This window comes from Miscanthus floridulus, chromosome 13 (genome assembly GCF_019320115.1).
Source record: "Miscanthus floridulus cultivar M001 chromosome 13, ASM1932011v1, whole genome shotgun sequence".
Lineage (NCBI taxonomy): Eukaryota > Viridiplantae > Streptophyta > Magnoliopsida > Poales > Poaceae > Miscanthus > Miscanthus floridulus.
The window spans coordinates 31228393-31241737 of NC_089592.1; the positions used below are offsets into that span (position 1 = coordinate 31228393).

Genomic DNA, 13345 nt, shown 5'->3' on the forward strand with positions numbered 1-13345 from the left:
CTACCAGAGCTATATATGTTATTTAGGCTAGGAAAACTTCCACATATATGCTGCTTTCTTTTGCATTGAGTTTTGTCAAGCTTTGTTGCCCTTATGAGACATTTGTCATGCTCTTAAAATCAAGATCACGTACACACCACCCAAATATGCACTAGTCCTACACTAGGGGTAGGCGCAAGAACATGCTTTCCATTTAGATCCACCCAAAAATGTTCTACTCTTACACTAGGAGTGAACACCAAAAATATGCTTGTTAGGTTTTCCATCCACCAAATAATTGCTCCAAGTTCTTATTGCTATCTCTCAAAGTTTGTTGCAGAAAAGAGACATGGGGCTATGCAAAAGTTATTCATAAAAAAAGGAGATGAAAAAATGGACAACTGTCTGAGATATTTAAAACAATGGGTACTTAGATGCCCGCCTAAAAAAAGAAGAGAAAGAGAGATGAATAAAATAGCCCCTGCTCTCTAGCAAATGTTTCCAAGTTTCAAAGGAGAGATATATTTTCAAGGAGCATAGTAGAATTAGGTTAGCCACCATATATATCCACATATATGCACATCTTGATTTGATTGTATGACTCAACTCTCTTTGGACCCGTTGTTTGACTTTACAATATATGCATTGCAAGTATGCTCTAGCTTTCTCTCTACCTATGAACTCCACATAAGACTTAGTAGTAGGAAGAGAAAAAGGCATAACATCTTTATTGCCTTGGTGAGGATCCACAAATACCACATATATTGAGAGACTTGAGAGTGTCATACAATGGAATCTCTGAGTTTTTGAAAACTTATAAAAACTTTGGAACAATGGTAGAACAAATAACTTGAGACATAGTGCTTGACTTGATCGTTCTGTCTTTTAATTACTCAAGACCCAAGTGAAGGTTAAGAAGCCCCACAGATGAAGGTAATATGGGTAAGTTTGAAAGTCAAATCAGTTTATTCTAATCCAGAGGAGAATTTTTGATTGAACGCATGTGTACTTTTGAGGAGTGAAAACATTGTAGCAACTCCTGATCCATTGCTGAGTTTAGCTTTGCTCAGGGACTGACAAAGGTTAAGCTTGGGGAAATTGTTGACGGTCACTAACATCAATTATAAACCATCAACATAACATGTATTTATACTTAATTCCATCACCAAACATAGGTATAGGGGTTTAAACTAATAAATTCCACGAGTTTTGGTGAATCTGTGTTTTCAGCGGGGTTTATATAGAAAACCATCAAGGGGGACCTATTCATCAAAGGAAATTATGGAATTCCGCCGCGTAATCGACGTGGGAAGACTCTCAAAGACTCCAGAAGGTGAATCACCAAAGCAAAGCCTGTGTCTCTGACATGCGGGGCCGGCCAGCCCCACTTAGAGGCCGCCCGACTTGTGGGCCCCCATGTGAGGCTCCTGTTGCTATGTCGGTTCTCCACCGCCTCATTGGTTGCATCTATGCCATTCTTTAAGTCGGTTTGATCTCAGGGCTCGCGTTGGACGCTCCGGTCTATATATACTAGCCCCTGCCCCCCTCCCTGGAGCCATCCTAAAACCCTAATTCATATCATGAGGATTAGAACCAGCTATCAAGAGAAGATTAGTCCTCCATAGGATCTAGTCTTATAAATAATAGTGAGATAGAGAGTGGGGAAAGAGTTTGTAGGAGGTGTCGGACTATCGGTGCTCTCTCTACGGCTTGTACCTTGGCGGATTCAAGTTCTATCTGAGCTTATGTATGAGATTTCTCTGGTAATCAACTTCTGATTCAAGTAAGCATCTTGTTTATATTGTTCTTCAGGTTCACGACTCTCTTTTAAGTGCTTTATTCTCTTCCTAGGGGAGTAGAGTATTAATCGTAAGTGTAAGTGTGGTGCTTAGACTTAGGTTAATCGTGGATGCACCCTGCATTCCGGAAGGTGATAGATCGCGTGAGTGACATAAGTTCTATATAGCCTGTACTATATAGCTTCGTTGATCTTTTGTAGTCCACCTCCCATATGTAGGCGCACGTAGGACGCGGTTGTGAAGGAAAGCATCCTCTGCTGGTGTCTTTCCCTAGTAATGTCCCTAGTTGAATAGTAGAAGACATAAGCTTACCCAAGTCAGAACTAGAGAACTTTAGTTATCCTCTCTATGCTCCTATTTATCCCAACCTTGTTGCTACCCTTAGTTAGGTTAGACCATAGTTAGTCTCACACGTTTCCCTATAGATACGATACTTGGAATACCTTTGGGTGAAAGCTACATCGGTACCCGTACGCTTGCGGATTTATCTATGTGCGTTAAATATACCAACACTTACCACATATGCAGATGTATTTGCTGAACCCAAGACACTACCACCACAAAGAACTTATGACCATACTATCCCACTCATACCTAGAGCCATACCAATTAATTCAAGACCCTATCATTATTCTCCCCACCACAAAACAGAAATTGAGAGATAGGTACAGGAGTTACTATAGTCAGGGCTTATAGCACACAGTAACATTTTGCCTCCCCAGTCCTGTTGATTAAGAAAAAAGATGGATCATGGCGGTTTTGTGTGGATTATAGGAATCTCAATGATATTACTATTAAGAATAGATTCCCAATGCTAACAATTGAAGAGATTCTGGATGAATTAGCTGGAGCAAAATTTTTCACAAAGTTGGATATGAGATATGGTTACCATCAAGTGAGAATGCATCCTCCTGATGAGCACAAGACTGCATTCAAAACTCACCAAGGGCACTACCAGTTTAAAGTGATGCCCTTTGGGCTCACCAATGCACCTGCCACTTTCTAGTGCATCATGAATAATATTCTGAAGCCTTTTCTCAAAAAGTTTGTATTGGTGTTTCTCTATGATATACTCATATACAGTGCAACAAGGGAAGATCATATGGAGCATCTGCAGCTAGTACTAGAACAACTAAGGCACCACCAATTCTTTCTCAAGGCATCTAAATGCTCATTTGCTCAACCCAGCCTAGAATACCTTGGACACATTATTTCTGCCAAGGGAGTTTCCACAAATCCTAGCTAGATCCATGCCATGTTACACTGGCCAATACCCACAAGCTTCACTAAACTCAGAGCATTCTTGGGCCTCACAGGATATTATAGAAGGTTTGTCAAAGGTTATGGGGTATTGACTAAACCTCTCACAAACTTGCTGACTCTCAAGCAATTCAAATGGACCAGTGAAGCTCAGTTGGCATTTGATAACATCAAAGTGGCTATGTCACAAACACCAGTTTTGGCTCTCCCAAATTTTCAGGAAACTTTTACTCTGGAAACTGATGCATGCCAGAGTGGTATTGGGGCTGTACTTATGCAAAGAGGGCAACCAATAGATTTCCTCAGTAAGGCACTGGGCAAAAAGCATCAAGACCTATCTATCTATGAAAAGGAGTTCCTGGCTCATATTATGGCTGTTGAGAAGTGGAGGCACTATTTGGATAGGCAGGAATTTGTTATTATCATTGACCACAAGTCATTAGCTTATCTAAATGAACAAAACTTGTGTTCTGAAATGCAAAGGAAAGCTATGACTAGGCTGATGGGCCTTCAATTCAAGATCATCTACAGAAAAGGGAAGGAAAATGTGGCTACTGATGCTTTATCCAGGGTAGCACATCTGCTGGCCTTACAGGCAATTTCTTCGGTGCAACCAGCCTGGATCCAAGAAGTGCTTAATTCCTATACCACATATCCTCAAGCTCAACAGCTCTTGAAGTAATTGGCAATTTCCAGTCCTGATTCACAAGGATTCAGCTTAGCTAAAGGTTTGATTTGGCATCATGATAAAGTGTGGATTGGTCACAACTCAGCCTTGCAAACCAAGATTATTGCAGCTTGTCACTCTAGTGCTTTGGGGGGGGGGGGGGGGGGGGGGGGGGGGGAGGGGGGGCACTCAGGAACTGCTGCCACTTATTACAGACTGAAGAAAAAAATTTCATGGAAGGGAATGAAACAAGATGTAGAAGCATTTGTGAAGCAGTGCTCCATTTGTCAGCAGTCTAAACACACTAATACCCACCCAATGGGGTTGTTGCAGCCACTGCTAATTCCAGAAGGGGTTCGGAGAGACCTTTCCATTGATTTCATTGAGGGCCTACCCAAGTCTGAAGGGTTCAGTGTAATCCTGGTGGTGGTAGACAGACTTACTAAATATGCTCATTTCATTCAAATCAAGCACCCTTACCAAGCACAATTGTATCTGACAGAGATACTATTTTTCTCAGCAAGTTCTGGAAAGAGTTGTTCAGGCTATACAGAGTTAATCTTCACCTGACTACAGCATATCACCCTCAAAGTGATGGGCAAACTGAAAGGGTTAACCAGTGTTTTGAAATGTATCTCAGATGTGCTGTCCAAGACTCCCCCAAGACCTGGAAATCATGGTTATCTTTGGCTGAACTGTGGTACAACTCCTCTTTCCACACATCTCTGGGTTGCTCTCCTTCCAAAGCTTTGTACGGGTATGAGCCTAATGTGGGTGCTGTCCCATCAGTACCTGCCTCAACATCACCTTCAGTCACAGAGGTCATTGAAAATAGAGAGCTACATCTTCAGGCACTTAAGAACAACTTGGCTCGAGCCCAGAATAGGATGAAATTGCTGGCTGATAAGAAGAGAACAGATTTCAGCTTTGCAGTGGGTGATCAAGTCCTATTAAAGCTACAACCATATACACAGTCATCTGTGGCCAACAGACCATTTCCTAAGCTCGCCAATAAATATTTTGGACCATTCAGGGTGTTGGAGAAGATTGGAAATGTTGCTTACCGCTTGGATCTACCCGAAGGTTCACTTTCACATCTCTCAACTCAAACCTTTTACTGCAGACTACTCTCGAGTGTATGATGCATTGCCAGTTACCACTGACTTGGAGGCTGCCACAGCAATACCACAGGAAGTGGTGGATAGGTGCCTGGTCAAGAAGGGCAACACAGCCATACCGCAGGTCAAAGTCACATGGAGTGGGCTTCCATCATCGACGACGACCTGGGAAGACTATCAGGTGATCAAGCAGCGTTTTCCTAATGCGCCAGCTTGGGGACAAGCTGCCACTCAAGGGGGGAGGTGCCGCGCCTAGAGTCGCTCACGAATGAAGAAGGAGACAGCAGAAGGAGTATTGCATTCAGGCTTAGCGTATTATGTCATTTTACGTTTCTTAGCTGTTTGTTCTGTCAAGTGGACCACTGTGGTCAGCATCTGTAACAAGGCTAGCCAGCACTGTATCGGATCCGACATCCAGACATTTTGCTATCGCAGTGAACTCACCAAGGCGCAGGGGTTAACCTCGCCGGCGTCCTCGTATCCGCATTTCCCTTGCTTGTGCTCACGTCGCCGGTGACCACCGACGGCCAAGGGTGTGACATCTTCACTACTTGAATCAAATTGAATGGATGAATGAACGATCTAGGTGTGGTTCTTGGGCATGGCGCTTGTACAAGGTATTTGTGGTGGTTCTTTAATTCAATAGCTCTAGTAGTAGGTGATTTGCTTCCTTCACTTGTTAGCTGCAGCGACTGGTTGTTAAAGTGAGCTGAGATTTTGTTTTTTAGCTGAACATTAGGTTAATGACTTTGAATGCATAGATTAGAACATCATGAATTTTGCTGAGATAAATTGGTTGGTTTATAGGTGCCATATGAATCTGCTGAAAAAAATATGAATGCATTGAGTTTCCCCTCTCTAGTTATCTTGGATCCGTGTAACAATTAAACTGAAGAGTCTGACAGTGGTCTTTCTTGCAGGTTTTCTCTGTGGTAAATTGTTGGCTTAAATGCATGTGAAGGCCTGACAGTGGTGTTTCTGCAATTACAGAGTTGGACCCTGGTTATATAATACTCCCTCTGTCCCTAAATATCTATCGTTTTTCGCTTTCCGAGAAACAACTTTGACTAAATATATATTAAAAATATTAATATTTATGGTACATAATTAGTATCATTGGAAAGATCTTTGAATCTAGTTTTTTAATAAATTTATTTAGAGATACAAATGTTGCGCGCATTTTCTACCAATCGAGTTAAACTTGCGGCACGCACACCAACTGCGACAATTATTTAGGGACGGGGGGAGTAGATAAACTTATGGCTCTCTCTTTTTCTTAGCACTGATTTGGCAAGTTCTAGCCATGAGTTACATACTGCTACCCTACACAGCCTTCAGTTGTCACACTTATTTTGGCTGCAAACTATGCAAAAAAAAAAACATTCTTGGAAGTGGCACACTTCTGTTAGTTAGTTGCGTAAAAAAAACATTCTTGGAAGCATGCACCGTCAGTTGTCAGAGAAGATTGCGCATGATATGTTACATTTAATTTCTAGACAGAAAAGTTGGCTGCTGAGTAGTACTGCATGAATGTGCACCCAAACAGGTGCAGGTATGCATGCTTGCAAAGAGCAGGACTGAAACGACCAAAGCTCTCATCCACAGCAAGCAAACTGCTCCGGCCCACCAGCTCAGTCTGAAAGCCAATAATGCTAGTGTTAAACACCGTCACACACTCACACATACGGGTTGATTGGTTCATGATATACCTGTTCGGCTGAATAATAATATATGCATCTGCACATGTTCAGAAGTTGTTTTTTTTGGTCCTTTTGGGTGTAACAAGTAGCTGCATTTGTACAGGTTGGACAGTACCGAGTTCAATGTGGTGCCCTCAAGGGATGATCAAGTGGAGCTTTCTTTCAGGAGTGCATATAATCCATCACGCCAAGACAGTGTCCGGCTAAACGTTGACAAGTGGTAGTGTGGCCTTCAATGTATATATCTTCTATTCATTCAGAATTTCAGCTTCATTATTCAACAAACGTAATGATGCTTTCTTTCAGTTATATGCCTCCTCTGACAATTATGCTTTCTTTCAGTTATATGCCTCCTCTGAATTGAAATACACTACACAAAGTTTCCTGTCACATTTCCGAAAAATAGTGTAACAGCTGTCGTTGGTTCCGTTAATTCCAGATTTGTGATGCTGAAAGGTAAAATTACAATCGTTGTACTGAATCTTCTTGATTGTGAGCTGCTGATCTATTTTCCCCATTCAAATTAAAGGGCTTGGTCATTGATTTCTCTGTGCTAATTTCTTTGTTTGCTGATTCCTGCAAAAAATTATAACTATGCATTTTTGTCTGTTTGGTGTTTCTGAAACAATAGTTTTCAGAAACAGCAGCAACTTGAAGAAAGCTAAAATGATGATCATAAATAAATATATAGGTAGGCCAATATCTCAGCTTGTTTCTATTTGCAACTTTTAGATAATGGGCTCTAGGAAGGAGAAAATTAGGAAATTCATACAGATGGAAGAAGAAGAAGATGATGATGATGAATTGTTTCTTGTCATTGTTCCTGCCATACTTGAATGTCTGAATGAAGAGAAGAGGCCACCTGGTGCTAAGAAGGTGAAGGAAGTTCTGGAGGGGCATGAGAGTTAGTGTAAATCCGAGTTTCATATGGAGACACAAATATTTAAGGCGACATGTAACTACCGTAGGCGTGAGGGTCTATTGCGTGACACACGAAGTGTTACCGTTGAGGAGCAGCTAGGGATGTTTATGTATATGATTTCACACAATGCTAGCAATGATAGACTGCAGAAAGCTTTCAGCATAGTGGTGAAACTGTCCACAGACACACAAGGGCAGTTTTCGATATCATTCCAACTCTCACCTATAGATTCGTGAAGCTTCCTACTTCCATCCAAACTCACCCCAAGATTGCTACGGATCCTCACTGAACTAGAACCATCCTCAGCTTGTTCAGGACCAAAGTGAAATAGAAGTGGAAAAAAGGGAAACATTGTTGGAGAGGATATGTGGACTTCAAGGTGAAGCAAAGCAAAACTTTTGTGGATGCACCAGATGAATCAAGTAAACGAACAAGTGACTATTCTATCAAGAAGTGTATGGATCTTCTGGAATCCATGGAAGAGCTCTCAGATGAAGAGAAGGCGCAGGCAACAAGCATCATGAAGTGTGAGGTGAACAGAGAAATTTTTATCAATTTCACAAACCCAAGAGTTCGCCTATTGTGGATTAAGGGTGAGATTGCCCCTAAGGTATTTTTCTTGCTTCAGAATTTCTTCAAAAAGTTGGATGTTGGCTGGTTCCAGGGACATAGGTGCTGTTAATTAGTGTTAGGACGACAAGCATCGGGTGGGTCCATCACACTTCACATTTACGTATTTCCTTTTTTTAATCATTGCGCCTACTCAGTGCATTTCCTTTTTTGTAACATTAGCATGAATTATAAATTCTGAGTTGGATGTTGGCTGGTTCTGGGGACAGAGGTGCTGTTAATTAGAGTTAGGCGACCTAACAGAACAGCAGCTACTACTTTAGCCAGTTCAGAATTTCAGATGCATACTGACTCGTGCAATGAGACCTAACAGAACAACAGCTAATTTAGACGGCCTGCTTATCTGCTGGTGAATCTGAAAATTCTGAACTGACTATATAGTACCTGCTGTTACTCAATTAAGCTATTACTCTTTTACTGTTTTATTATGTTTTTCTGGCATCAGGATGCACTGGTTAGTAAGCATTCGTAACATCCTAATTAACAGCACCCTATGCTAGCATAAATGTCACATTGCATAGACTAATAGTGATTTTTTCTCATCTAATTGTAGGGTTGATTTTGTATGTTCTGGCTTGCTGGTGCTGGTTGTGAGAGAGATTGTAGTGGATTTATGCTTAGACACTCAAAATTTCTCTTTGGTTATGTAGTAAGATTGTCGTAAACCTATTGACTCTTGTATGTTTGCTTGGGTTGCTTAACATATTTATCTGAAGCCAACGGTGATGAGTAGCTTTCTGTTAGATCAAAGTTCTATCTGTTTGGTTACCCTATGGGATGAAGAGTTTGTATGCTCTGAAGCGAATGGTTATGCGTAGCTTTTTGTTAGATCAAACTTCATCTGTTTGGTTACCCTATGAGATGAAGAGTTTGTGTACTTTGATTTAGTAAATTAATTGATGTTTTCTATCCAATGTGTGTATTGTACCGTTGAAAGATTATTCATGGTACTGATTTTGCATACTACAATAGAATTTTTGAAATCATTGTTTTTCTATTTTTCTGAATGTTTTTTTGTTGGCCGGGATTTGTATCCCTGTGTTGCCCAAACGGACCCAGGGAATTTTTCTCCGATGAGGTCTCTGTTGCCAAGCGGAGGGGGGTGGCATGTTCATGGAAGATGATCCCTTTGGGGATTAAACCCATGTGACTTTTTCACACCTGTATCCAAAGGAGCCCTAAGAGTCTTGATGTACCTGCGCTTTTAAGGGTATTATTAGTAACATATAAGCATGTTGAAAATTAAAAAGAATTTTTCCTTAAAATTACGCTCGAACATGCAGTGCCAAACTAATTTGATATGTACGTTCTCGCAAAGAAGATTGATCCGTATGTGTTTCTGAATTTATTATTTTTTGTCTATTTTTTTAAAATATTCATATTTAGACCCTTAAATGTTTTATTTCCGTTTTTGTATAAGGGGTCGATGCCATGACCTACGAAGCTAAAATAATGCGTCTCGACGCCGAGGGCCACGGCGCCCCATGCAGCCATGTACGCGATCGGAAAAGACGGGGCCTGTGTAAAAGCTTTCTGCCTTTGGCGCCGAGGAAGGAATCAAAGTAAGCTCATGAATGCCGGCTCTAGTAGACTTGTACTAGCTGAGAGCGAGTAGCGTGCTTGGCTCATGGCTGCATGCAGTAGCTATAGCCTGCTTCGCTTAATCATGTGTGTGCGCATATCTATCCAATCTGCTATTTTTTTGTGCATCTCCTTTCCCCACGACCAACATCAGGTAGAGTATGCATATGTCGCATCTCTCAGCTACTCTCTCTGTCTAGAAATAAGTGTCCACTTTGGGTTAGTTAAAATTTTAAGTGTATTATAAAAATATATTTAATAATAATTATTCTAATAATACTTATATGTACCATAAATACTAATAATTTTTTTGTATATATCTAGTTAAAGTTAAAAATGTTTGACTCCTTGAGAAGTGAAAATAATACGGATATAATTCGGATATCTGCATACATTAAATTTCTTTGTGAGAGATAATTACGAATATAAATATTCTTGAATATGAATACAAAGTAAAGAATTCAAATCTGAATTTGCATTCATCACAACTTCCTCTAATATTTAATCATATATAGTCACCACTCACTAGTAGAGCTTTAACTGAATCATATATAATCAAACCAGCCGCAGATGAATTAAATAAGGGCCTATTTGGTATAACTCAGCTTCATTAATGAAGTAATTTTTTTGGCCTTAGTTCCATAAAGTAGCTTAGCTAAAACTATTTTCCAAAACATTCAGCAAAACATTTTTTTCAGGGAAGATAATAGAGAAAGTGGATTGGAAGAAGCTAGTATTTTCAGCTTTATCCAGCTTCCTGGAGAACTAAAAACACATATTTTGCTTTCCTCATGAGAGTTGAAATGGAGGGGCTTTGTTCAGGACTATGACAGCTAGTACAACTAGCCTAGCGGTCTTGGAAGTAGAAGATAAGGTCGAGGCTCGAGATATGGCGCTGAGCTCGGCCATGTTAGCGCCACGTCGTCCCACTACGCCATTTAGATATCGAGACTCGGCACCATGGTCTACGGCACCGAGGCATGTTGCCTCAGCGCCGTAGACCACGGTGTCCACCCTAGGATCCAAAAACACAAATTAAACGTCTAGGGATATAAATGTGAATACTATTTTTAGGAAAAAAGGTTATAAATAAATAAAAAATCAGTATGTGTTTCAGCTATGTGCACACCTAGTTCCAAAATCAGCAACGGCACATGGATTGAGAAAAAAAATGAGGTAGTGGGTTTTGATACCACTTGTTAGAGTACATGCTCAATAAAATATCCCAACAAATCTACTAACCTATATAAGAATACGGAAGCATAAATATCATGGAAGAAAATACACAAACAAAAACAATATTGAGGCACAATGCTTTTAAAACAGGTTCAGCCATTTTCCTGCATCCACGAGGTATGATTATGGGAGCTTGTCCACATAAATAACAATTACACTAGTATCTGAGTGCCCTTGTGGCCTTGTCACCACCCAAACCTGTCACTAAGTCATCTCTTGGTTACAACAGGGTTGGGATTTTCCATTAAAAACATGGTTGGGCTCATATTTATGTCCCTAGGATATAGAGTCCAACTCAAAATCTATCCTAACCCCAAATTCAGCTCAAATCCGATTGTAACCAAATCATAAACATATATATCAATAAGGATCTTGCACATATAGAAAACTATTTCTACCATTCCATTAAAAATATTATTTGTGCTTCCCTTGGCAATAAAAGATAAAATCGTGAAAATACATAACAATGTCCAAAATTTATCATGCAGGGAACATATATGGTATTTTACAAAACAAGAAATTGAACACTTAATTTGTTACCACACATGTATATAAATAGATGAAGATCTTCTAAAGAGAAAGGAAAATATCTAAATATCACCTTCAGCTTCACAAGGCTCATTTAACTATTTAAGGTTTACCTAACATATTGATGCAAATAACAATAGTTTTATTGGCTTTGTGTATTTGAAGCTTTATTCATTAGATGGATATAAATAAATAGACAACATATAGATAGATAGACAAGGCAAGGAAACATACAAAGTTTATGATAGATTAAATCCCAGAAATAGTAAGATAAAATAACCAACAACTTTGGTTTACAATATAGCACTTAATGCAGTAGAAACAACATAGTAGCACCACCTAGAACTATAGAGTAATTTATTCATCCAAAATGTTCAGGACAATTGAAGCAACATTCTTGGTGAATCCACTGCAAGACTCATCACCATAGTCATGAGAAGGGATGTCAATGTTGACCCCAAATAGCCGCAAACGCTTTTCTGCCCTTACAATTTCAAGTGATGCCGATTCAGGAAATGTTGTTTGTTGTGGGATCAGATTAGTTGGAGGCATCAACTCCCTAGATCCAAAGGATAAAGGCTTCGACGCTGGAACAATTCCATGGCTTGTACCAAAGCCAAGGCTCTCATGGACCCAGTCATCAATCATCAAGCTAGATGGAGAGAAGATCGGACATGGCACATGATGTGGCAAAGACATGGTACCAGTATGGGGCTTGATATGAATAAACATGTGGTTTGTGCTTGTAGTCTTACCAGCACCACGGTAGAAGGATAAAACATCACCTTTCTTGAGATTCTTCTCCTTGATAAAGGCGTGCCAGCCCTTGGTCAGGACATAGGTCTTGCTATTGTTCCAGAGGCAAAAGCGGAAGCGCCAGATTAACCCTGTGGAGAAGTCCTCAAAATTGAGGAAATCATCATCATCTTCACCACTCTTGGCCTCTAAAATCTTGGGAAAGCACTCCTCCGCGCATTGCCTTGGGATCAATAGACGATTCAGCTTGCCAACATCGCTTGGAGTTAGAATCTTGCTGAACAAGTACTCCACATCAACGACCTTCCAGCCCCTTTTTCTTCCCCCACATAAATCTAATGCTCCATGACCATTGCTCATGCCAGATTGGAAAACTAGTGCAGACTTGGATGACCAGGAAGAGACATACTGAGGGGGGAAAAAGGGGTTTACCATCGGGAAGGGATTCAAACATGGTGGGGCCTTCCCCATCTGCACCTCCATCTCCCTTGAAATCGTTCTTGCCGAGAAAGCCATAGATCTAGAATAGAGGTGCTGTGTAGAAAGAATTGGTGAGGTAGGGGGAGGGGATGTGGGGGGATTGATGGAATTAAGTAGTAGCCAGATTATACTTCTTTATATGCCTATTTATTGTGCTTATTAATTTTTCTTTTGGCAGCATACGAGAAAGTGGCTTTGGTAGCATTGTGGAATCCTCGACCCTCCCATGAGAAGAGTAGGGTGCCATTTTGAGAGCTTGTCATATTTGCGTGCATTAATGAGTCCATATCTTTTTATACTATATATTTTCACTATGTTATTATTATCTAAAAACAAGAAGTGCAATTCCCTCAGTGGTGAACAAAGAATACATTGCTCAACAAATTGTCATGGGTTCTATGTTATTATTATCTAAAAACAAGAAGTGCAATTCCCTCAGTGGTGAACAAAGAATACACTGTTCAACAATTGTCATGGGTCCGTAACCACGACAAGCATTGTGTTGTTCATTAGGGGTAGATGTGTGGACCTCCAGTGGCCTAAGAACTCAAAACACTTATGGACATGGCAAATTTATCCTGTTTCGGGCTTCTAAGCCCTATGTCCAGCAGTATAGTGTTCTTCATGTTAGGGATTCTCAAACGAGAGAGAGAGAGAGTGGTAGGGGCTAGTGTGGTGTTGCTCTAGGG

At 40.4% G+C, this 13345-nt stretch overlaps 1 protein-coding gene across 1 annotated transcript; it reads right to left on the reverse strand.

Annotated features, from left to right (window-relative positions):
• Positions 1-11777: 11777 nt before the first annotated feature.
• LOC136499690 (B3 domain-containing protein Os06g0107800-like) lies at positions 11778-12659 on the reverse strand. Its single transcript, XM_066495253.1, has one exon. It carries the CDS (start codon positions 12657-12659, stop codon positions 11778-11780), a length of 882 nt encoding a protein of 293 aa, XP_066351350.1.
• Between the last annotated feature and the right edge of the window lie 686 nt (positions 12660-13345).

What these genes read in the sequence shown, in the direction of transcription:
- LOC136499690 (XM_066495253.1), bottom strand. Translation starts at nt 12,659, where the DNA reads ATGGAGGTGCAGATGGGGAAGGCCCCACCATGTTTGAATCCCTTCCCG.